The 26871-nt window shown below is 40.1% G+C and overlaps 1 protein-coding gene across 1 annotated transcript in view; it reads left to right on the top strand.

Annotated features, from left to right (window-relative positions):
- Nucleotides 1-26871, top strand: part of TINAG (tubulointerstitial nephritis antigen) — a 170239-nt gene that overhangs the window by 120367 nt on the left and 23001 nt on the right. Inside the window, exons 8-9 of the mRNA XM_088479747.1 lie at nucleotides 3483-3528; nucleotides 5745-5871. Coding sequence (XP_088335873.1) covers nucleotides 3483-3528; nucleotides 5745-5871 — 173 coding nt within the window. The remainder of the gene's footprint in view (nucleotides 1-3482; nucleotides 3529-5744; nucleotides 5872-26871) is intronic.

Raw genomic sequence — 26871 nt, 5'->3', positions numbered from 1 at the left:
TATCCTTTTCCATTTATGGCTTTGACCCCTGTTCTCAAAAGTCCATGGAGAGGCTCATCAAACTTAGTGTCACAGAAGTAACCAATTGCAACTCCAAGATGTTTCAAGTAGAAAACATTTATATATTTAAAAAAAATTATGATCCAATAAAATTTGGATAAATTGTGTCAAAAACATTATAGTAAATGCCTTTATGTAAAGCTAAACCATCTAAAAAACAAAAGACAACCTCAATGCAGTGCACAAGATCAATGAGCAAATATAAGATTTTATATCAGATTGAAAGCAACTGATGTGATTCCCATGGTCTATATTCAAACTCTGTAATAATACTTTCAGAATCTTTAGTGTAAGATGGCGATGAATATGCTATTTGCTCTAAAAAGAAATGTGAAATATTTGGAAAGGTGCGTAGTAAGGGATTTTATTTCGACATAATGGGTCTCCTAGGGATTCCTGTTAAACTCTTTTTAGTGATTGATGGAAGACAGGAATAATGCCTTTTAATGTAGAAAAAATAAAATTCCACCTATGAAATGATGTCCTCCCAGAAACCTTTTTTTATCCTTAATTGCCCATTATAAACATCTAAGTTCCTTAACCAAGATTTTATAACTATCTGTTTCTGACAGCATATTAAGTAATTCCCTGTGGTAAAAGTCACTCAGTAAAATAACAATGCAACCTCCCCTTTATCAGCCTCCTTTATCACAGTGTTGGAATAGTTTTTTTTCATTCCCATCAAGGTTGTATTTTACAGATGAGTATGAGGACAAGTCTTTTAAATTCTGTACTGTAACCTTATACTGTGCATCCTGTAATATCATACCAAAAAATAAATGTCAACTTCCAAGTACAGTACATTTGTTTAAACATATGACATTTTAAAATTCGCCAACCTTCTTAGTACTGTAGGAGCAAATTTTAATCCTTTATAAAACTGAAGCATTAATTATAATTTTTAGTTACTTATTACTTAATTTCTTTTTAGAGGTGTATTCACCATCCCTTATGAATCCAAACTTCTTTCTTGGGAACACAAAAACTTCCCTCTATTTACAGTATGCACATGTGCATTTTAACCAATGAGAGGGCCTGTGTGCAAGTTGTTGTGTGGGCCCCCTCCGCCTCCCTGAAAAATGTAAAATGTGCATGTGGACAAAAAAGTAAAGACTTTATTACTGAGTCATCATTGTCTTCTGTGCATGCAGCATACAGTATATTTCTGGCAATCTCTTCATAAATATGGCACTCTCACTACAGTGATCCCCTGCTGTTCAAACAACCTGCTTCCTCCTTAACTGAGATCAAAGGATTCCAATGTCAACCAGTCCTGGCCCTTTCTGTGTAGGGATGTTTGGCCATCAAACAAAATACACCCCACCCAAAAAAAAATCTGACCCCACTAGGATTCTGTAGAAACACTAGAGTGGGTAGGGTAACTCATTTTTAATTGAAACATCAGTACTTCTTTTGCTGGTGCCCAACAGATCTCAGTAAACCTTGACATAACTAAACAGTTTGTGCATACTGGTTATTGAAAAATTACTGTATAAGAGCAACTACAAGTTACAGAATGCCATGGCATTCAGAGCCAATTGGTATATGTAGTACACCTGTAAAAAATACTGTAAAATAACACAAAGACCATGTTACAACTACAAGTTACAGAATGCCATGGCATTCAGAGCCAATTGGGATATGTAGTACACCTGTAAAAAATACTGTAAAATAACACAAAGACCATGTTACAACTACAAGTTACAGAATGCCATGGCATTCAGAGCCAATTGGGATATGTAGTACACCTGTAAAAAATACTGTAAAATAACACAAACACCATGAAAAAAAAACCTTTTCTTAATAACTCTACACACCCTTATTCTGCACTTTAATAATCACCTAAATCATGGAGGTCTCTTATTTCTTTCTGCTTGAAATCCATGTGTACAAAATATAAAACTAACTGCACCAGGGGCATGGGAAGAGTCCTAGTGCTTAGAGCAGTGGACAGTCTAGCTCAAAGGGGTTCACATATTTTTTGCACCTGATTCCCCTAGGTAATTCTGCTCCATGCTGAATAGGCTAGGGGTGGTTGACATTATGACTGAGGGCTCCAAAAGCTGTGGGTTTCCTGTTATAGTCACCAGTGCAACCAACCCAACCTGTCATTGTGTATTGCAGCTCATAAAGCTTTTTTTTTTTGGCAGTTTTATTATTATTTATTTTACATTTCTTTTTTACAAACAATGAATGTCTGTGTTTATGATAAACACCAGCAGCACAAATCTATGCACCAGCCCTCTTTTGACATGCATGTCTGTGTCTCTGTGTGGGTCTGTGTCAGTTTACAGTTATCTGATCAGGCTCTTGGCCTGCATTTGCATTCCCTGTTACTCCTTTGTTCCACCTCTCTAATAGTAAGGTGGCAGACTAGTGAGATGCGAATAAGCAGTTATTTTTTCACATATGCATATGTTCTGTTAATGGGCAAGCACAGTTAAAACTTGTGTATTTTTATGTCAAACAAATAGATGTTCTACTCAATACCTTGGTTCCTAATATATTCAATGTCAAGTTTGCCTTTAATGTTTTTTAGAAGAATGATAAATGTACTTATAATTTTTTTGTTTATCTGTAGAAGGAGGTTATTTTACTTACACATGTTTCATCTTGACATCTCCGTACTATTAGAATACCTGTATCCAAATACCTTTATATCCATGGGGGAGTATGGAGTGTTCTCAATTGCCTGTTTAAAAATGCTATATCTGAAACAGGTAAATTTACTAAAGTGAGAGTCTTTAGAAGAGTAGATGTTACCCATAGCAACCAATCACCTTCTACAGGATAAAAGCACCAACTAGCACCTTCCAGAAGATAATAGCTAGAATATGATTGGTTGCCATGGGCAACATCTCCATTTCTAAAAACTTTCACTTTAGTAAATTTACCCCATAGAGTGGCCCACTGAGACAGTTACTGAATCTATCATATATACTGTTAAGTGCAAGTCTTTAATTTTATTGTTTCAGTAAAACTTGACACTTCATCTAGTGGAGCTCTCTTTAACTAAGTGCTCTGCTTTTGTTTCAACAGTGGAAAAATTGTGTATGTGTGTATCCTTACCACTGTACTGCCATTTTATTCTGGATGATAAATGAAGTAAAGCAACACTGTCTTCCACCAATTATGTTTTTTACAATCATTCTGAAATTTGAGAAAGTGAATATTCAATACAAATGAAATCATAGACCATGCTGTAAACTAACCAACATCTAAAGTAAAGTTTTCTGTGGACAACATTCTCATAGAGATAGCTCACAATTAGTTCTAAGGATTTCTACACTTAAGCAAGATCTCTACATTAATCTGGGAAATTTAATCACACCAAGGAAAAACTGATGATTAATATATTGGTACATTATTTGTAAAATAACAGGGAAATCAGCATCTAACCTAAAAATTCTATATTATTTTAGGAAAAAGAGATCATGAAGGAAATTATGGATAATGGACCCGTGCAAGGTAACAATATTTAAAACTTTTCTAATTATGCAGTATTGATGATCTACCACTATTGGTTTTTATAGTTGCTGTAGGAAGGCTTATTGCATTTACAAACATTGTAAACTAAGTTATGCAGCTTGAATTAATAGACAGACAATGTTCTAGTTGGAAAACTAAATAAAAAATCACATTTAAGGATGAATGTCTATGAATTCGAGTCAGCTGAATAAAGAAATTGTAAAGAAAAATTATATATTTATAATTTCTTTAACTAAATTTTACTTTTAAAATGTTGGTTTCTAACAACAATTTTACAGAACAAAATACAATATTTGCCAGTGTTTTCATATGAGCCATTAATAATTTAAATAGATTTATGTATGGATTTACTGAAAATATAACTAATGGCCCGCAATAGCTAAATGTTTTGCATATCAAACCAAAGGATTGGATTTTCATTCATATCTCATCACATATTGCAAATAATTGTCCAGTACATTTTATTTTTTTTCATCTCAGTTTCTATACGGTTAGTTATAGTTTAAATGTGGTTAACAATAGCAAAGCTTGTTATCTCCAATATGCTATGGTAGATCAAAAATTCAATGGAGTGTTATTTCCTGTTTTCTTCTTTAGCTAACACGTGAACACATGTTTTGTCTGATATAATTACCCAATATACTTATTACATGTTTCACAGAATATAAAATTCATCACCTAAACTCAATTATAGACAGATGTACTGTGTTAATTGTCAATGCACAAGTGATACAATTAAAAATCAATCAATAATCATTTGACAGGGTACTGTACAATAATTTCTGAATGTAAAACAAAATTCCTACATCCCACATGAAGATGCAGTCAGGAAGCCGAATGTCTAAATGCCGACCGCTGGCTTCCCGACTATCTAATCCCGGCAAGGTACTAATGACAGGCGTCAAAATCCCCATGCCTGTTATTAGACCTATGACGGGAGCTCGACACCCGGCATACCAAATGAAGGTAACCCGGGCATGGACAGCCGTGGGGGGAAGGGTTAGGTTTCAGGGATCCGTGGGTACTTAGGGTTAGGCACCTGCACGGGAGGGTTAGGTTTAGGCTATGGGAATGGGGGGTTAAGGTTAGGCACCCACGGGGAGGAGGTTAGGGTTAGGCATCCACCCCGGGAGACTTAGGTTTAGGCTGCAGGGAAGGGGGGTTAGGGTTAGACACTTGGTGGGGAGGTTAGGCACCCCTAAAGGAGGGTTAGGGTAGAGAATTAGGTTAGCGGTACTTACCTTAATTAGCGATCATGATCCTCACCCCTGCCGGGCTTCCGCTGTCAAGATTTGAACCGCTGGCCATGTGGCTGGTGGTAATACCTACTACACCCCCCGCATGTTCTAGCACTAATTTGATATTCATATGACCATTAAAGTGTGTTTTGTAATAAATTGTACATTTACTTTCAAGTTCAATTAAACTTTAAAGTATTTTTTTATTATGGATTATATTAAAGATTCAGTTACAGAGGAATGTTAATGGAAAATAAATCTTTCTATAGTAAATAAACATTTCTATACTTTATTTATTATGCTTTTAATTTTTCAATGAATATTACCCCAAATTACATAACTGTGCATTATTGTTGTATTTAAAGCTATTAGTTATTTTTACATTAAAATCCAAAATGCTGACATTTTTAATGCAATATTGATCTGTCTGGAAAGAGGAACCAGCTATACATTAATAATCTTTTTCACTGACATCTAACAATATGCATCTGAACTATACTATGTTAGCAGACAACTCCTTTTCTTAATTGAAGAGCAATCTAAATAATTACAGTGATTTAAAGATTATGCTCCACCAAAACTCTAATAAACAGTAGAATACATTATTGAACCTTCCATATATATTTTAGCTATTGTTTAAAATAAAGAAATAGCTAGCAACATTTTTTACAGCTTAACACAGATGTAGTCAAGCTCACATCTTCTCATCTTGTGATTTTAATAACTGCTCCACCTGAGTACATTAAATTAAATGTAGATAGAAATATCCAACTATGTAAAATTTAGAATACTTCTCTAGGCAGGAATTAAGGCTGAAACCTCACATTTGTTTAATGTATTTACTATAACTATAGATAAGGTTTTCGCTCTTGCATTGATTCATTATACATTACTCACTGAATTACATTATTAATTTAACTTGTTTAAACTTCTAAATGTTTTATTAATTTGTTTCAGCTGTAATGACAGTTTATGAAGATTTCTTTCTTTATAAAACTGGTATTTACCGACACACTTCTGTGGCTACAAATGAATTTGATGACAGAAATGACATAAGTGACACTCATTCTGTTAAAATTATTGGGTGAGTAGAAAGTTTCAATTTGGTTACACACTGAAAGGGGTACTTTGTAAGAAAAAAAAAACAATCAATCAAAAGACAATGTACATACATGTTAGGCCATTAGACCCAGCTAGTCTTGCACTGTGTTAAATCTTACAATGTACAATTATTATGTAGTAGGTAAAGGGACCCAGCATCCAGGGCCGTAACTAGCGTGGTGCAACATATGCCATGGCACAGGGCACAGCAGGACAAAGAGGCGCTGCTCGGGCCTGTCATTTTTCTCTTTACAATCATTCTTACTTGTAGTTTCCTTTTCTTTTATCCACATCATCTCCTGGCCACCCCTATACCCCTCCACCTGGACACCTACCCAACCACCTTCAATCACATCCACTTTTATTTAACACACACATTTTAAAATACTGTCATACCTGGGACTCCTATCATCTCTCACTTGGCAGTTAGACACCTTACTGATGGTGCTATCTTCCTCACAATTTCTGATGGCAGCACATGAGGCCACACTACTTTTTTGGACATGCATCTTATGTCCCATTTTGAAAAATAGGAGGCACCAATGCTCTTTCTGGGCCAGGGCACAGAAAAATCTAGTTACAGCTCTGCCAGCATCACCTGGGTCTGCCGTTCCCATATCCCTGTCACACCTATCCTGCCCCATTCCTGCTGTATACTTATCGGTGCAAAGTGGTCCTCCTTCCTCATTAGCTGGTCTGTACCATTGAGACCCATTGGCAGTGGAATCCATAAGTAGGGGTGTTCACGTGCCTGTGTAGAGATTTCTAGCTCCTGCTGTGCATGTTGATGGGGCATACCTTAGCTAATTATTATATAGATGTACTGTATGTTGGCTCATAATTCACTTCCATTGCAGGATGTTTATTCTACTCTCCCTTCCCATTTCCCTGATTTTTTCCCATCTTAATATTCTATTCATTTAACCATGACTCTCCTCCCTCTATTGCCACATGTCTCCACATATTCCTCACATGTCCCTTGCAACTCTCTTCCTTTCATGTCTCTCTACTCTCCCCCTCTTTTCTCTCCTCATTCCTACCCTGCCTCCCACCTTTTCCCTATTCCTACCATGTTTCCCACCCCCTTAATTCTATTATTTTTATATATACATCCATTTTGTTTCTAGTTGTTTGCCTAATCCATTGTAAGGGTTTAGTTTCTAATGGTTTTAAATTGCTGGGAGCAAGACCGTTTTTTAAATTATTGGCTTTCCTGAAAGCCAGTTGCGGTTTGTCCGGGAGTGCTTTACCAAGAATTTGATCAGTCTTTAGTATATTCCAATGTTTATTGAAAATTCTTCGTATCTCTTTTTCTTTGCTATTATATTGAGTAACAAATATTGGATTGTTTTTATTCGTAGTCCTGGGTATGTAGACCAAAAGATTTTCATGCTTGATGTTAGTCGCTCTTTCAGTAGCTTGGTTTACGATCTCTTCTGGGTTTTCTCTTTACCGAAATCTGTTAACAAATGCTGAAACAACTTATTGTATTAAAACTACAGGTCTCCGGTGCGCGGGTAAACACAAGATGGTGCCGCGGATCACGCGTGGTGTCTTAGAGACCAACGAGGTGTCATTTAGTCCCGTGCATGGGCGGGTAAACATAAGAGGGTGCCGTGACTCGCACATGGAGTCCCATACCTTCTGGAGACTCGTGAGTTTTGACTCAATCCCGTGCATGCGCAATACTGAATAAAATGGCGGCAATCACCGGAAAACACCTGTTTTGCACACTAGCAATTATGTTTAAAGCTATATAAGATAGTGCTTAAGGCTACTATGTGAATCCTCCTGAAGAAGTCCAGCTCAATTTGCACTAAGGACGAAACGCGTTGAGGACTGTGGGTGTATTCCCAAACTCTGAGACCAGTTACTATCAGATAAGCTTGTTTGAAATTTTATCAATGTAATTCTCCATTTTTATGTGTGTTATGTGTATTTTGGATTAAAACCTTTTTTAAATGTACTACACTATGAGAAGTGTTTTCTCTCTCCTTAAATTCTATATTTGGAGTGTTTAATCGGCTACCATTTGGGTGTATAAGAGGACTAACTTGGTGAAACCTGAAAAAGGACTCATATACAAATACCTGTTGTTCTGGGTCAGTACGGTACGCATGCCATTTTTCTAATTAGAGTGTGCTGCATACTTCACATAATACTACACTATATAGGCGCTTGTTCTCACCTTTTTGTTTTCCATAATTGTCTGGGATCATACAACAACTGATTCTTCTGGAGAACATACAGCTGCCACCGCAAAAATGGGAATATAGTGGATAATAAATATTGATGTAAAATAACTGCATTTATACAGATATATACGGGATTGAGCGCTGCTTCAGTACCTCGCTGTATTAATATATATATATATATATACACACACAGTATATATAAATATAATATTTCCTCTTAATAATTTTAGTTCTCAGAAACCATGCTTCTGAAATTCAATGTGTGCCATCAGAAGCATGGGAGAGTGCACAAACAATTTATAATGAAGAGGATATTATATTACATTAGTGCTCGGTTATTCTACCACAAGGATCCTTTTTTGTTTGGTCTCCACATTGTTTCAATATGCATAAATAACACCATGGACGGAATGCATAAAAATATGGTCAAACCCCCGAAAATTCAGTTTTTGGTGGTATTACCACATTTCTCATATGCACCAGGCTTCAGAAAGCTGTCCTTTGCAATTTTACTTGCAAATCTTCATACATACCAGTGTTATTAACCCCACCATGCATGTGATGAGTGGCAAAATGCAATGTTTACACCTCAATTCCACTTTGTTATGTAAATCCAATTTCGCATTCATAGAAGGAAACAAGCAGAGGGAAAACCTAGAACAATACTTTTCACACTCAGAATTGTATTCACAAATATCCAGATGTACACTTACATAATGAACATGCATATAAAATCATTTATATATCCCTAAATATAAATTCCAGTCTGTCTATCAGAAATAAGCCTCAGTAGCGTATGGATCAAGTTCTTTTATGTCCAGATGAAGTCTGGATCAACAGCTTGGAGTGTTCCTCTGCAAACCCTGGGTCCCAGTCTGGCTGTGTATCTGGCAGTATGTCTGGTGCTTAATGCGTTTCTGACTTTCGGCCTTTTCAAAAGCATAAATACTGTATGTGGCTGCTGGTTTCGTTGGTACACTGTAATTGAGTTTCCCAAATTTTCAACATATTGCACAAATAATTACCTTATGGGGGGTAAAATAATTTTATGAATATACTAGGGTTGAAAAATGTATGTATAATTATAATAAATGGGCAATATTATTTCATAATTAGAATAAGATATTCTATCAGTTTTGGTGATGGCCAAACAAACAGTATTTATGACATGGCAAAAACGTACTATTTTAAGGCACTATAAATGGTGCCAACAGTAATAACAACAACAAAAAATTAAGTGTTGGAAACATCAGAATTTTCTAATGCAGTGCCTTGAAATACAATGATTTTTCTGTAGTTGTTTTAGCACTTTAGCACCACTCCTCCTGACTCCTCTAACCCACACTGACAGTATTGTAATGTCATCAGTTGACATCTGTAATAGCATAGCAAACAGTGTGGCACATCAGCTATTTCACTGGTACCCTAGTGAACCAGTCCAACACTGATGTAAAGTGACATATTATATAATTCTTTTTTAAAATATTTAGAAATTAACCACTATGAATGCCCAGTGTAGGTATGATGGAAAGGAGAACACGCATATAATCATTCAGGGACAGCAACTAAACTGTGAAATGAGACATCATGTGGGCCATGGGCCTGATTCAGTGTGTATAGCAATTGCTATCGCAGCTGCAAATCCATACAGAGAGCAGCTGCTAAAATAAGCAAATTCTTGCCAAAGCTTGGCCGGCATAGAGACGCCAACTGCTGCTTTCTCATATCTGTCCAATCTCGCTCTTCTGTGTAAACATCAATACCAGTGACACACATTGGCCACTCACGCAGAATTTACAGCAGGTCTGACCATCTGCAGACACTGCATGTCTCCTCACACACAGGTGGCTCTAAAGCTGCGTATGCAATCGCAGTAGCTCATTTATGCAGACCCAGGAAATTGTGTTCAAACGGACAGTCATACCTGCATTTCTCCGAACAATCCATAACCACCTCCAAACGCTGACATCCTCTCACTCAGCTGTGATGGGTTCCTCTGTGCACCTTTATAATCGCAGTGCAAATTCCTTATATGCATGCGCAATGGCAAACAATCACGCAATGTCATACAATACAAAAGGGTCGGTAACACACAAGCAGCGCTAATCAGGAAATTCATACACACAATAGAGAGAACATATATAGTCTCTGCAGTGTCTCTGTCTTCATATTTATCATCCATATATTCTTGTGTCAATCCAAAATTGTCTATATGGTGGTTTCTTACAATGTGGAACCTCTGAAGAAATACATCCTCCCTGGGACGACGACGTCTTGAGTCGGTATTCAATATTCATGTAGGTCACATCGTCCTGAATATGCCTTTTATTCAGCAGCGTGCAGAGCACCTCAATGTCTTCCTGTCTGTGATCTCAGCTCCTCACTCCCCCTGTCTCACGTGCACATGTGTGTGACCGACCTTTTTGTATTGTATGACTTTCTTTAACTGTTCTTGGTGGGAACAGTAGGTCTCACATTGTGGCAGCTTACTTTCAGGGTGCGCCAGTGTTTGTCCTATCAGTTTTTCATTAATCACTCAATGTGCATCCATAGTTGCATTTGTGAATGCTGCTAAATCAGGCCCCCTGTTTCTAGAGTTATTGTGTGGCCAAGCACAGGGTTTGGTCATTCCCACTCATAATGTTCCCTATGGAGTCTGTGAGTACTATGAAGGGGATCTGTATTAGTGATACTCAAGCCCCCTAGGAAAGCTCAGGCCCAGGTAATTTGTACCTGGATGTAGATACACAGTAGGTTTGAAAACAGCTGCAAATGCACCATAATTTGCAACCCAAATAGCAGCTAACTTGTAGACTTACATCATGCACAGGGCTGCCATCAGGGGGGGACTGCGTGGACTCCAGCCCTGGGCCCGGAGAGAGAGGGGGCCCGGATAGCGGAGGTGTGAAATTTAGTGATGTGCGGTACCTCACGTCACTGTTGGAATGCACCGGGGGCAGCCAAAGAAGTAAGGAGACTTGGTGGCATTCAATACATGGAGCCGGCTGCAAGCCAATATTAATATATATATATCTACTGTGTATATATATATATGATGAAGGGGTGAAAGGCCCCGAAACGTTGCTTGTTTAATACACTAGTTTTTTACACTAGCCTGGGAGTGCCGCCTGTCTGTTCATTTTGAAGTACGTATGGACATTTTGTTTCCATAGAGGAAGGCACCCAGCCAGTTCCAGTTGGTGCCAGCTGCCAGCAGAGTGCCGGTTCTTGTATATGTGGTATATATATATATATATATATATATATCAATTAATCTAATTTATGATATAGATTTTATTTAATTTGGATTGTATTATATGGAATTTTTAATGTTTAGGTTGTCCATAGTGACTACAATTGGCAAGAGTTTTATTGATCTACATATATCAATTCGCCAGGTTCCTTTTGTGAAATGTATTCTCCAAAATTGGTATGTATAAAGAAACTGGACATTATAGTTATATTCCTTTGAATAAGACCCCATACTGATATTTAGAGTTCACCCCTCTTTCTTTTAAAGTATACCCCTGATGAAGTCCTAATGGATGAAACGTGTTGGGTTGCGGAGTGAATCCATCACAGAGAATATTTGTAAACTGGATTCTAGTCCTTTAAACAGAATAACACAATAATGCTTGTCAAAAATTGATTATGTAAGCATCTTTTATGCATACACTGCATATGTCTAATCGATAGAGGAATTTTTATAATAAAATAATTTTACAATAAAAATTATTGTTTAACAAATTCTAACAGTTGGCCATTGGGCCATTTTTCTGGGTGTTCTCTGGTGAGCAGGTCCTTTTTTAGATAATATATTTTGGATTATATGGAATCTACTATCAACAACATCGGGTTTAAACAGAGGAAATAGACTGTGAACTGGATTATTTTAAAATAATCCCTGTATTGGTGACAATTTGAATTGACTTTGAATTATTACCACTAATAAGAACTTCTTCAACATATAATTGTTGTAATGAAAGACAATTGATTCTTTTGTGCCCTCTAAATCCAATATATATATATATATATATTTTGGATTTAGAGGGCGCAAAAGAATCAATTGTCTTTCATTACAACAATTATATGTTGAAGTGCTTATTAGTGGTAATAATTCATATATATTCATATATATTTATATATATAAAATCACACACATACATGTGGGTAAGTGCAGTTACATTACTTGCTGTGCTGACACTTACATTTGCATGCTTTAAATTTAATATAGCTAAGCACCAGAGGCTTTTGTTTGTGTATGTATGATATATATATATATATATATATATATATGTATATATAGATACACACAAAACATCTTGTACTTAGATATATTAAATTAAAAACATGCAAATAAAAATGTCAGCACAGCAAGTAATATAACATAATTTACGAATGATTAATCTGTGCCCCCAATAGGTCCAGCCCTCCCTGTCTCTCACCCCCATAGTAGCTCCACCCACATTCACAGCTCTGCCCACTTTTGCCCCATACCCTGGGGCGAGGAGGGCCCTGCCTAATTTGTCAGTACCGGGCCTCACCATTTCTGATGGCAGCCCTGATCATGCATAGTGGACGTAAACATTTAAAAAAACAACAAAATAAAAACAGCCTAAATAATATTAAAACATGTATGAACATGACAGACATTTTGACTAAAAGTAATCGTTGACTACATTTTTGAGGACTAATTTGTAACGATAATGAAAATATAAATGTTTTATTAACAAAAATTATTGCCCAAAAACAGTGCATGTAGCAAAGAAAAGTGCTGCTAGATGGAATTGTCCTTGGGCCCTTCCACCCATGCTTATGTTGTATATATTAAACAGGACATGCACAGTTTAACAAACCAATAACTTCAGTGACAGGGACAGGGACCATTTGTGGCTGAAGTGATTTGTTTGTTTGTGCCCCCACAAAACAAGCTATCATTGTTATTCTTCTCTACAGTTGGAATTGGAAGTGGTCATTCTCCTCATCTGATTCCTCACATTCATCAGTGTGTACATCATTCTCACACAATATTAATTAATCTCCACTGGAATCCACCATTAAAGGTATCTCTGATTGTAATTGTTGGTAAAGGTCTTCCTCATGGAATTTCCAGTTCATTCAGTTGAATATAATCTGTTCTACATTTTGAGGAAATAGCCTTCTATGCTGATTGCTGATAAGGTTCCCTGCTTTGCTGAAAACTCTTTATGAGTACACACTGGAGGGTGGGCAGCTTAGGTAATGCAATGCATCTGTAATGCTTCCAAATTGCTTTTTGTCTTTCCAGTAGTACACAGGACTCTGTTACCTGCCTATGTGCATGTTGTCATGAAAATAATCCTCCTCCATTCTTTGGATGGTGACCCTTTCAGATGGAGTTGCGGTAGCGGTGTAGCTAATTTTCGACAATTCTTTTAGACCCGACCAAATGTCACAAGTTGACTCCTATGAATCACTTTGGTCTTTTGAGAAAGCTGATTTTTTTTACTGTCAGCTGCTGGAAAAACTGAAGGAGGAGATCATGTCGTGTACCACTTGAGCTGCCAACTTGCTCACCAGTAGCTCTTTGCATCTCTTAAGGACTGGGTCAGTTGGAAAGAAAGACCCAACATAAGACTTAAAGCTAGGATAAAGCACAGTCACCAAAATGTAGTAATCCAATTTGAAGATATTGGCAACCCTTGGATATAGGCGAAGTGAACAAAGGACTTGATCTACAAGTCCAACATATCAAGCAGAATTGCTTTGTTTAATCTCCTGCTTCAATTTCTAAAGATGATTTTCCAAAATTCCCCATCCTCTCCAAGTGTCATGGCTTGTTGTATAGCTGTGGATGGCTTTTTGCTGTTCATCCATCAGCTGAAGCTTATAAAGGGTGCAATTCCACCTGGTTACCACCTCTTGTATCTTTTGGTGGCAGGAATAATTCAACTGTTCTTCCAGCTGCTGCAATCTCCTGCATGCTGTGGCTGAATGGCAAAAATATCCTGACAAACAGAATCTCTTGCACGCCCCTGTCATTTTTCAAAAAACCCTGTAACACCAAGTTGATTGTGTGAGCAAAACATGGGATGTGTTGGAATTCACCCAGCTGTAATGCTCTCACAATCTTGGTGGCATTGTCAGAAGTCGGAAATCCTGAGGAAAGTCCAAGAGGGGTAAGCCATTTTACTATGAAATACCTTAGTTTTTCTAAGAGGTTGTCAGCAGTAAACCTCTTAGTGAAGCTGGTGATATACAGAGTAGCATGCATCTGAATGAGCTGGCATTATTTGTTAGATACTGCTGCTAAAGACAAATCACCCACCCAGTGGGCTGTCACAATCACATAATCTGTAGTTTTCCCACTACTGCTTGTCCACATATCTGTGGTTAGGTGGACAGTGGGTACATTTGCATTTTGGAGGCCAATAATTTTTTTTTCAATGTCCTGGTACAGCCGAGGAATGGCTTTTAGGGTAAAATGGAGATGAGATGGAATTTGGTACCAGGGACACAGGACCTCAATTAACTGTGTGAAACCAACTGCATTAATGAAGGATAATGGATTCAGATCTAAGACTAGCCTAGCCTTGATTGCATCAGTGATCTGCTGTGCAACTGGGTGAGAGCTGTCATACTTTCTTCCCCTTGCAAAGGATTGCTTCACAGTCAGTTTTTTTTAAATACTAGTCTTCTTGGTTCCCTTCTGTGATGAAGAGCCATCCCCAGAAGCAGCAGGCCTAGCACTGAAGGATTCTTAAGAGGAATCCTGGATAGGGGAGGAGTCACTTAGTCTTAACAAACTGGATGCAGGACTAGCTCCGATCATTACTGTGGATATTGAGGATGAAGGTGTTGGTGGTAGAGATTGCAGGTGCTGGGATCTAGTTCAGAGAAGGGAGCTAGCGGATACTAGGCCTGATTCAGACCCGCTCACAAGTGGGTCAATGGCCGGGCAATGCTCAACGCGCGGCGTGTGCAAGCCCCAGAGCGAGCAAGAAATGACTCACTCCGGCGCTCGCGTCCAAAAGGGGATGTTGATGTTGATTGACAGCTCACCCCATTTGGTACTTGGGTCAGGGGGGGTGGCTGGCCAAACAGAGGAGTTCATGAAGTAACGCCTGCCATTTCGGGGCGGCCCCACTGACATCACCAGTGATGTCAGTGGTGAGCTTCCAGCTCTACCACAAGGGTCTCGTTGCAAGCCGCGATGGTCGTGACCATCACCTAGCCACTCGCTAAAGCTGTGGGTGGTCACCCACAGCTTAGCAAGCAGCCAAAAGGGCGGTAAAAAAAAATGCCCTTCAGACCTGCGAGCGGGTCTGAATCAGGGCCACTGTACTGCTTGTTATTTTTTTTAGCACCAGTTTCTGATGTTGCCAAACAATGTTCATGAGTTTGCTGCAAAACATGTAAGAGGGAGGAGGTTCCTAGATGGGTAACATCCCTACCTTTTTTGAGTAAAAATAATTCCACACATAAGAGGTGCATTTGTTGATCCTATGTCCAGTCAAGACAATGACCTTCCTCTTATTATGGCCAAGAGCTGCTTCCACTGGTGCCTGACTTACACAAACAGCAACATCCTCATCCTCAACATCCTCATTAATGCTGGCGTCAGCTCCACAAATATCCCCCTCACCCTCTTGCACTTCCTCGGTGGCATCCTCAATTTCTATGTCATCAGCTATATATTTGCTGCAAAAACCCACATTTGCAAATGGAGCAGAAATGGTGGAAGATGGGTTCAACAACAATATCAGAAAGGTTAGGCTCACACATTTCACTCGTGGACATAATTCTCGTCAGGGATTTGTGACATTTCTGTTTCTGAATGTACAGTTTGTTATACTGCCTTAGTGGTTTTCAGATTTTTGACACACTCTGAGTGATAACACCTTTCATCATCATGAGGGCCAGAGGAAGATGCCTCACTGATACTTGCAGAAACACCACTCATAAAGGCATGTTGGTAATTTTGTTTTCTGCACAACACTTTTCCTTTATTGGATGTGTTTTTTTTTCTTTAGCACTGTATTTTTTTTATTTTAGATGCCCTGATTTAGACCCTCTATGCTCTTGTGCATCGACTTTAGTAGATGACATTGAAGGACTAGTGTCGTCATCATTACTAGTGGCAGCAGCTGCAGCAACAGACTTTGGTTACTCGTCTTCTCTAAACAGAACGTTATTCATTTTTCAATTTGCAGATCACTTTGTGTCTTATATATGCACATGAACAAAAAAAAAACGCACCAAACAGTATAAACAATATAACTATTTATTTTTTTGATGGCGCAGCTGTATTACTGCATTGATTGGAGCCACAAGGCTTATATATGCATGTGAGCAAAGCATACAAAATAATGCTGGAGGAGGGGGTTAGTCAATCTTTCAGGGATTTCTTCCAAGCACAGGAAATGGTGTTGTAGATAGGATGGAGTAGATCTGAGTGGTGGGAGAAGGCTAAGAAAAGAACTCAAAGTTACCTTCACAGACTCATAGTAAGGAGGAGCTTGAGAAAGCAGAATATCTACCACTCTTTGAGAAGGAAACTGGTCCTCTTAATCTCTGAACAGGAAGAGGATGGAGAAATCTCCCAAATGAAGGCTCAGATGAAATGGCTACACTGTAGCTGACTGGCCTACTTGCTTCTGGAGAGGGATTATTGGAAGTACCATACCACTCGCCTGATCCTTACCAGAGCTGCAGGAGGACACTCTAGAAAAGGGAGATTAGAGGTCTGCTTGATGGTCAGGGTGTCATTCAGGAGGCAATGAATGGCATCCTAGTCATCATTGTGGACTATTACTCTGATCTGTTATCTGAGAAGGCACTCATCAGAGAGAGGATTGAGGTTTTCTGAGGGAAACACCTGGGCTCGAGTGACCTAATGCCTCCTTTGATTCTTTGGGGAGTGACATATCGGTGAGGGAGGTCCTTTATCTGTCAAGAAATCTCCAGGCCCGGATGGATCAACATCTGTACTTTATAAGACCTTTTCAGACATCTTGACTCCTTGCCTGGTGGAGGTGTTTAATACCAGCATGGAAGAGGGACCTTCATGAGGTTATCTGCCCTTATATTACTGTCCAAAGGTAAGGACCCCTTGTGTGTTGAAAATTGGCTCTTCTCAGCACAAATAGGAAGATTCTGGCACAAATAGACTAATGAGTTTTCTGAACAGCTGCTTTCTACTTCTCAGCATTGCACGGTAAAAGGCCACAGTAATTTAGTGCTGTCCATGGTGTGTCTAGGAGGCCATTGAGTGGTGCCAAGCTGAAAAGTGGGGATAGTAGCAGTGTATCAGTCTAAGACTTTTGATTGGGTCAACCACGAGGACCTATGGGTCATACTGGAAAGGTAAGTGTGCCCAGAGTGGGTGGTGAATTGGCTAAGAGTAAAATACAGTAAGGATGAAAGCTTCCCATGGGTAAATGTTTGGGTGGGCCCCACTTTTGGGGTGGATTCTGGAGTCCATCAGGGGTATCCTCTGAGCCCCCTACTATATGTGTTTGCAATCGACCCCTTCATCAGGAGGCTAGATAGTGGCATTGTGGAAGGGCTGCAGCTCGGTCCAGAGTCTATGCTGAGGGTGGTGGCCTATGCAGAAGAGGTCATGGTGGTTCTGTCCACAGTGGCAGAGACACGGCGAGTGGAACATCTTACCTGTGAGTATTCTCAGGCTTCAGGCTCCAGGATGAACCAGGAAAAGTGTGAAGCTTTCTTGATGGTGGAGGAAGGGAGAGAATTTTACCTTCTGGACAGCCTCCCTGTGGCCAATACACAGATTAAAATCTTAGTCATCTAATTTCAATCATGGTGATCATGTCCCCCTAAATTGGGAGAAGCTGGAATGTGTATCCCAAAAGGTAGTGTGTTGGAGGAAATAGAGATTTCTCTCAGGGAAAGGGTGGACTTGTACAAAAACACCAGAATCAGGTAGACCTTGCACATCAGTTATTTCTGTTTTTTACCTCAATCAATGTGGTCAAGGATAAATTCACTGTTTTTTCCTATTATTATGGGAAACAGAATGAATATAGTCAAAAGGGGCATCACGTATAGATCAAGGGAAGAAGGGGACCTAAGCATGGTTAACCCTGTGTTTTTTTTCATGACAACTTTTTTAAAGCTAAACCTTGGGAGACTTTTTTTGAAGACTCCACATTGATAGGTAGAGGGTTTCAAGGAATGGGTGTTGCCCTTCCTCAAAGATTAGATATAGGGCGATCGAGTCAATACTCTTTGAGTTAGGCATGGATAACTCCCTATGGGGGCTAGGGCAGGCAATGTGATAGATTCAACCAGAAGGGAGTAGGGGTTGAGCATTCTGCAGGCCTACTTTCATATTCTGCTGTCACTGAAAGATTGAAAGGGTGAGATGTGTTCAGAGGGGCTGACTCTGATTAATTCTCATAGGATCCCTCTGAAGTTTAGAGACATTGCCTGGATCTCCTTCCATTGAAGGCTTTACAGTATGTGAGAGGGAATCTCATGTGTAGAAGTGTAGATGATCATGTCTGTCCAAGTGTCAAGGGGTTTAAGAGACCATGGACCACTTCTCCTGTGGGCGTCCCTTTAACATAAAGCTTTATACCGCAGTTTCAAAAGCCTTATGTATCCTGTGTCTTTTGGGGCCAAGGAACCCTGAATGGGCTTATGGAGCATTCAAGAGATATGGAAGGTTTGATTTGGGCACCATTTTTCTAGGTAGTTTAGCAGTTTGGTTTTGCACGTGGAACGCATGGGGTCAGATTGGCATTATGGGTAAAGTACTTCCCTATGAGGTGGCGGTGAGGGAAATTCTACACGAAGTGAAACAGATGATGGATTTTGACAAGAAAAGGATGGATGCTGTTAGTTGATCCAGATTATGGCACCATCTGAAGCCCCCTTTAGTGCGTGGCAGAAGTCCTTCCCTTGTTGATCTTAAGGCTACTATTCTGTCTTGTGGGGAGATCAGTAAATTATAAAGAAATGGTTTGCATACATTTAAAAGCTGTACTTTTGTTTCCGCTACTTAAGGGTTAGATTAGGTTAAGGGAGTATTGGGGGAGGTGGGTTTGTCATGGGTTATTGTGTATGGGTAGTTGTTAGCAGGTAACATGTGATTACCCACAATGCAGTTATACTATTGTACTCAATATATATTATGTATATATGTATTATATGGATTTTATGTTCTATTATGTTATATTGTTACAATCTTCTGTTTTAATAAACAAAGACTTGTGAGTTTGGACACAGCCAATACAGCAAAGTACAGCACAACATAAAGCAGTATGCACCCCCTATACACACTGACTAAACAGCAGAGCCACTTCTGACTTGTGAGTCTGCAGTCTGGATACAACCTATACAGCATAGTAGCATGCAGGGTCAGATTAAGGCCCCTACCAATAAAATATCCACAGCCCCCTGCAGCCACTTCTATGCCCCTTACCTAGGGATAGAGAGGGAAAAGAGAGGGGGGAGAGTAAAAGAGAGAGAGGGGGAGAGAGACAAAGAGAGAAGAGAGAGAGAGACAAAAGGAGGGAGACAGAGGGCCATATTCAATATGGGAGCTAGAAGTCCGTGCTGGACTTTTCGCTCCACATCGGAGGTTAGAGTGGGGATAAAGTATGGGGCGCGTGCCCGCTTATCCCCGTATTCAATTTAAAAAGAGCGAAAATGTAACCAGGCAAAATTGGATCTACGAAAAAAAAGGGAATTTTCAGGAAATGTGCCTGGGACCCCCCTAAATATGTCCACACATGGGGAATCACTATGGGTACCCCCATTTTTGCCTGCTGAAGACAGTCGGGGTTTGTAATAGCCATGGCAGGTAAATATTTGCGGCTACGAAGAAGTGGTGAAGAATAGTAAAAAATAACTATTCCTATCAAATTTTGGTACATGAATATGGGTAAGCATTTTTTTAAGTCCCTAAAGTGCATTTTGAAAATTCTTACAAAATGCACCTGCCGCTACCACCCGCATTCTTTTAAACACCTGCCACATACTTGGGAACCCCACTGAATTAATTTTGTTATTTAAAAATGTGTTCCCCATATTTTTTTTTTAACACCAAAATTAAAATAATTTTTTTGGGGTGTCCCTATTTTTTTTAAAAACTTTTTTTGACTCTTAATTTTTAGGGGCTATTCCCAGGGGTGCAGGCTATTTTTATTTAAATCTGCACCCCTAAACCCCAAATCTGCACTTTTTTTCGCCATGTAAAACATGGTGAAAACTTTTCCCCGTTTTTTCAAAGACTATTCGCACCGGCGAAAAGTGTTTGAAATTGAATATGGGGATAATTTAAACATGCGAAAATGACGTAATCGGCGATAATTTATCGCTGATTCCGACTTTTTGCAGCCAAATTGAATATGGGCGAGAGAGAGAGACTGCGAGCACACACACACACACACACACATACACACTACTTGCTTGGCTTGCTTTGCTTATTGTTCCTGACAGGGGCGGGCATGACACATCATTAGGCCCTGCCCCCTACCCGTACACCTGTGAATCGTGGCAATATCAGCCCAGGTGGGCGGGGCTTAGATCGTCAGTCATCCATTGCCTGGTGACCCACTGTAGAGGCTGAGAAAATCTCCATCTTAAATCAAAAGTGAGTGACTGTGATGCTGCGGAGCCGGCCAGGAAGGGACAGAGTGGCCCGGTTCAAGACAATATTTACTGAGTGTTGGGGCCCCCAAAGTGTGGGGGCCACTAGACGACCATGCCGCCCGCCCTGCCTATAATCCGGCTCTGGCAGCATACACCCCCCTAGTTACACATCCCAAGGAATCCGAACCGCTCTTCTCTAATAAGGAGATACAGCTCAGATGGTACAGTTAAGCGGGCTCAGACCCTGATTCTGATTTGGAAATAAAGATAGAGCATGGACAAACCATGCAGCAATGTCAGGGGAATAAATACATACATTGTTTTGCATGCAGTACAAATACTGGCAGCTATTTCATGTAGCCCACAAATGCTGGACAGCTTTATTTTTACAATGCAATTTAGATTTCAGTTTGGACACACCCCTCCCAAATCTAAATCTCTCTACACATTTTACATCTGCCCCAACCGGGGCAGATGTCACTGTGCACCTTGGCTTTACCAAGATGCAAAGTTAATTGCTTTTTTATGCTTTACTCCCTTCTTAGAATCAGCCCCACAATTATTACTAAAGGCATAATTTTATTTTCATCAAATTATGAGGGCACAATTTGTTAGTGCTGGCTTTTGTGACAGTACAAGCACAAGTATGCACAATTGTACCAGTGCATGCTGGCACTAATAGGGCCACAATATACCAGATATAAGGTGTCGCTTAGAGTAAAATATTGTCTTAATGGAATGGTTTTACTGCATCTAAAATACTGTACACATAAACAATTATAAATGAGGTTAATTATAAAAGTACATATAGTGATAGCAAAATGAAAACAACATATATAACTAAAAATAAATAATTTACGTGTGAGTTGCTATTCACCTACATAGACATTGTTTTACCGTTTTATTAAGACTCTGGGGCTGGAGTATTCCCGTATTTTTAAAGCGGCAATCAACATTGAAATGAATGCCGCTTTAAAAATATTTGAAGAGTCGCAGAAGTTTCCACAGTGGCACCCAATTACATAAGTCCCATAATCTTTTTCTCTGAGTGCCACCTTATTTCTGGTATTCTGCTTGTTGTGAGAGGGGAGGCATTCTTCTCGTTAATATTAGCAGCTGAGATCATTTAGAGTTGTTTTTTGTATCTGGACATACTAACTGTGTGGCACCAGACAGGGGCATCGGACCGATTTTGTGTTGGGGGGGCAACATAAAATTGTTCCGGGGCCCGTTGTTGTTTGAAAGTACTAGAATGATTGCAAAAAACATTTTAGTTTTCATTGGACTGATCTTTAATAAATGTCTCCCTTGGCATATCTCTAAGCATAGCATGGATATATGTACTGTGAAGATAATGAGGGAAATGCTAGCTTTCTATTAAACTTTCTGTTATTATTATGTAAAAAAATTTTAGGTTGACATATTTTGTTTAATATTTTTTTTTCTTATTTTACACCACTCTGTAAACAGACTATAAAATGTCTGATGTAGGAAATATATTTTGTGTTTTACATTCTTTACAAAGTTTAAATGTTATGTTAGAAGAAAAAAACACTACAATAAAAAAAACAACATAAAAACTAGCTCAAAATGTATGTAGTAACATATTTCACTCAAAGATGTGTTTACAGAACACTGTAACCAGATAAATAAATTTATATCACCACATGAAAACATATTCAGATTACTATACTCAAAAAGATGGTACTAACTTGCAAACTTCACAAGGCATTCAATGTAAAATACCTGATACTGGTGTGCTGCTTAAAGTCGGGTACATACTGTACAATATATTGCATGATATATCATTCCAACATTGACTGGAATGATATATCATGCGTATTGTAATTTGTGTACGCACTATTGTGCATGTTGGTTATTTATTGGGATGATGCAATGAATGATGCCATGCTGCTAAATGCAACATGGAATGATATAGTGCATGGTCAAATACCATATAGTGTGTACGTCATGCACTATATACTGTTACATTGCGTCAATCTATTCCCTGGGAACACATCACATAGTGTGTACCCAGCTTTAGATGATCTGCCCAGTGCAAAAAAGTTGCATGCCTACTATCCACATTAGATGAAAACTCCACAAATTACAGAAGCAGTACACATACTGCAGGTTTGTGGTAACTGTTAATGCTCTGCTAGAAAAGTGGGATATAGACTGGGCCGGCAATAGAAATCCCCCCAGTACACTGATATCTCTGGGCCCACCCCCTCCCCATACCAGACGGGGGCGTTAAAAAAATATATATAAGATACTGACGGCAGCATTCACAGGACTTTAAAAAGTTCAATAATTTACCAATAGGTCATATTGACTGCCCTTTCACTATTGCTGATTTATTGAACCTATTTAAGTCCTATGAGTGCTGCTGTTAGTATCTTGTTAAATAGTGGTGGGAGTCTTTCACATGGGAAGGGCACCATGGCAAGGTATATGTTCTCATTATATTCTATCAGTGGAGTGTTGGTCTTTTGTATATATAAATGACACAGGGAAAAAGTATTGAACACATGAAGAAAGGGAGGTGCAAAAAGGCATGGAAAGCCAAGACACTAGCTGAAATCTATCAGTAATTAGAAAGCAATCTTGACCTTTGTCAGTGCAAATTAATAAAAACTGGTTCAGTCCTAACTGATGGCCTATAAAAATGTGTCTCATTACCAAGGTGTCACACAAGAAACATCTCATGATGTGTAAAAGCAAAGAGCTCTCTCAAGACCTTCACAACCATATTGTTGCAAATCACACTGATGGCATTGGTTACAGAAGGATTTCTAAACTTCTGAATGTTCCAGTGAGCACTGTTGGGGCCATAATCCAGAGGTGGACAGAATATAATTTCTCCATAATGCGGCCACGACAAGGTGCTCCTCGCAAGATTTCTGACAGGAGTGAAAAGAATTATCAGAAGAGTTGTCCTAGAGCCAAGGACCACTTGTGGGGAGCTTCAGAAAGACCTGGAATTAGCAGGTACAATTGTCTCAAAGAAAACAATAAGTAATGTACTCAACCGCAATGGCCTGTATGCACGCTCACCACGCAAGACTCCATTGCTGAAGAAAAAGCATGTTGAAGCTCATTTAAAGTTTGCTGCACAACATTTGTATAAGCCTGTGAAATACTATGAGAATATAGTCTGGTCAGATGAGACCAAAATTTAACTGTTTGGATGCAATAATACACACTATGTTTGGAGGAGAAATGGCACTGCATGTTACCCCAAGAACACCATACCAACCGTGAAGTTTGGAGGTGGGAGCATCATATCATGGTGTGGGGCTGTTTTTCAGCATACGGTACTGGCATACTTCATATGACTGAAGGAAGGATGAATGGAAAAATGTACCAAAACATTCTTGATAAAAATCTGCTGCCATCTACCAGGATGCTGAAGATGAAACAAGGTTGGACACTTAAGCAAGACAATGATCCCAAACACACAGCCAAGGACACTCTCAATTGGTTTCAGAGAAAGAAAATAAACCTGCTACAATGGCCCAGCCAATCACCTGACTTCCAATCCAATTGAAAATCTATGGTAAGAACTAAAGATCAGAGTCCCTGATTCAGAGCCGCTTGCTAAAAACGGCCTCCTGGCCGCTCGCTAAGTCACGCACAGCTTTTGCGAGTGGCCAGGTGATGGTCGTGATGATCACGACCATCGCAACCATCGGGCTTACGACAAGACCCTTGTGGTAGGGTCTCCTCTGCCGCAAGCCCCAGTGAGCTTCCTGCTCTAATAGTGCCGGAAGCTCACTACTGACATCACATGTGATGTCAGTAGGGCCGCCCTAAAATGGCAGGTGTTCCTTCGAGAATGCCTCCATTTGGCCAACCACCCCCCCTCCCCGCCTACAAAACGGGGCGAGCTGTTGATAAAAATCGACAGCCGTCCTGTTTCGTTGCGAGCCCCGGAGCGAGTGATTTCTCGCTCGCTCCGGGGCTCGAGTGCGCACTCACTAGAGAGGGTCTGAATCAGGCCCAGAGTTCATAGAAGAGGCCCATGGAACCTTTAAGATTTGAAGACTGTTTGTTTGGAAGAATGGGCCACAATCACACCTGAGCAATGCATGCGACTAGTTTCTCCATACAGGAGGCATCTTGAAGCTGTCATTACCAACAAAGGCTTTTGTACGAAGTATTAAATAAATTTCAGTAAGCGTGTTCAATACTTTTTCCCTGTGTCTTTTAACATTATTACACATAACTTAATTTATGGACATCTACGGTTTGAGTTCTTTGCATGTGTGGATTGCATGGGTTGTTGCTGACATTTCCTGGAAAATTTCATTACAATAGCCCCATTACAAATATATTTACTGAGGAAAATGTTGATGTGTTCAATACTTATTTTACCCGCAGTATATACAGACACAACACCCACTCTGCTTATACCAATTAACACATTAACAACCACTCTGCTTATACCAATTTTTACATAGTATTTATTTGGAAGTAACAGCAAAAGAAGTAACAGCAAAATGAAAGTAAAGAGTTAGCTAATTTACCTCACCACAGTCTGTTGGTGAAGGCTCAAGCTACTGGGTTGCCAGTCACTCTGGCTCCTGGGGGAGACTGACATCCAGGGAAGGTGTTTGTAGAAGGGGGGGTGGTTTTGCAGGCCTGCAGCTTTATGCTTGAACTGACTTTTCACCATTGGTCGTTGCCGCTCCTGGCTGCAGTCTTGCTCTTCTAGCTGCAGTCTTGCTCTTCTAACTTTCCTGGGGGCCACAGCGGCAAGGAAGAGCCGCGCCAGGGACAGAATCATAGTTGATGAAGTCATGCATCGCGACGTTATCCATATGCCCATTGCTCAAAGTACCGGACCAGACCAAGCGCTGGTAAGGGGGAGGTGTTGAGGCAGCTTAATCATTTTTTTTACCTACTTGTGGAATGTGCCGGACAGGCAGCTGGATCATTTAGTTGGTAAATAACTATTAGGTGCCAGGACACCATTTTGTGCCTGAGTACCTCAGGGCCCCTCTAAACATCGAGGCTTGGGAGGGGTGTTCCCTTTGTGCCCCCCTGTGGTCGGGCCTGGTTATAGAGAGGGTTGGCAAGGGTTACAAAGGGTGAAGGCAGTCAACATGTACTGGGGTAGCTGTCGATTCACTCTTGAAATTGTGTGGATATGTTAATTCTGTGCTACAGAAGTGGGTTACATAAGGAATAGGAGAGGGTTGCAGAGGGTTCTATATACTGGAGTTGCTGAATAAGAGCAGCCTCTCCTTCAAACAAAATATAAAAGGCAATTAAAAGGCAATTAAACTTGAAAGGGTATTGTCATTGTTAAGTTAAGGACATTGTCAGATCTCTGAAAGCAATTGGCAAAAATACAGTGTACTGTGGGCCTGATTCAGCAAGGATCACTATTTTGCTAGAACGCATGCACTGCATTTGCTATTATTAGCAGTGAAATGCAAATGTTTGCAATCGCATTGCAATCACAGCCTAACATAAGGATGCCCACTTCCCCTAATACACATCCGTATACTTGGCAATATAATAAAATAATTGGTAACATCGGACCCATACGCACAGTTAAGGCAGGTCAGACCTCACTCAGGAATTGCTACCTTCTGCACACACTATGGGCCTGATTCAGAGCCGGACGCTCTGACAGAGCGCTCGCTCTGAATCAGGGCCGTCCCTCTTGTTTTTCAGAGCAGCCTCCTGGCCGCTTGCATAGCTTTGGGTGACCACCCACAGCTATAGCGAGTGGCCAGGAAGATGGTCGCGATGGTCAAGACCATCGGGCTTGCGACGAGACCCTTGTGGTAGGGTCTCGTTGCCGCAAGCCCTAGAGTGCTTTCGGCTCTACCAGAGCCAAAAGCACTCCCACTGACATCACTTGTGATGTCAGTGGGGCCGGCCCCAGACGGTAGGCGTTCCCATGGGAACGCCTCCATCTGGGAAGCCATGCCCCCGGCCTGCCCACCAAAGAGGGCATGCTGTCACTCAACATCGACAGCACGCCCCCTTTGGTACGAGACCCGGAGCGATGGTTTGCCCATCGCTATCCGGGTCTCGCGCATGCGCACGATGGAGCTGGCTCCGTCGTGCACATGAGCACTGGGCCACCATCGACCCGCTTGTGAGCGCATAGTGCTTGCAAGCGGGTCTGAATCAGGCCCTATGAGCCCTCATGCTGCGTATGATATTGCAGT

Source organism: Taudactylus pleione, unplaced genomic scaffold (assembly GCF_031769625.1).
Source record: "Taudactylus pleione unplaced genomic scaffold, aTauple2 ptg000244l, whole genome shotgun sequence".
NCBI classification, from domain to species: domain Eukaryota; kingdom Metazoa; phylum Chordata; class Amphibia; order Anura; family Myobatrachidae; genus Taudactylus; species Taudactylus pleione.
This window is presented reverse-complemented; position numbering and strand designations above follow the sequence as displayed.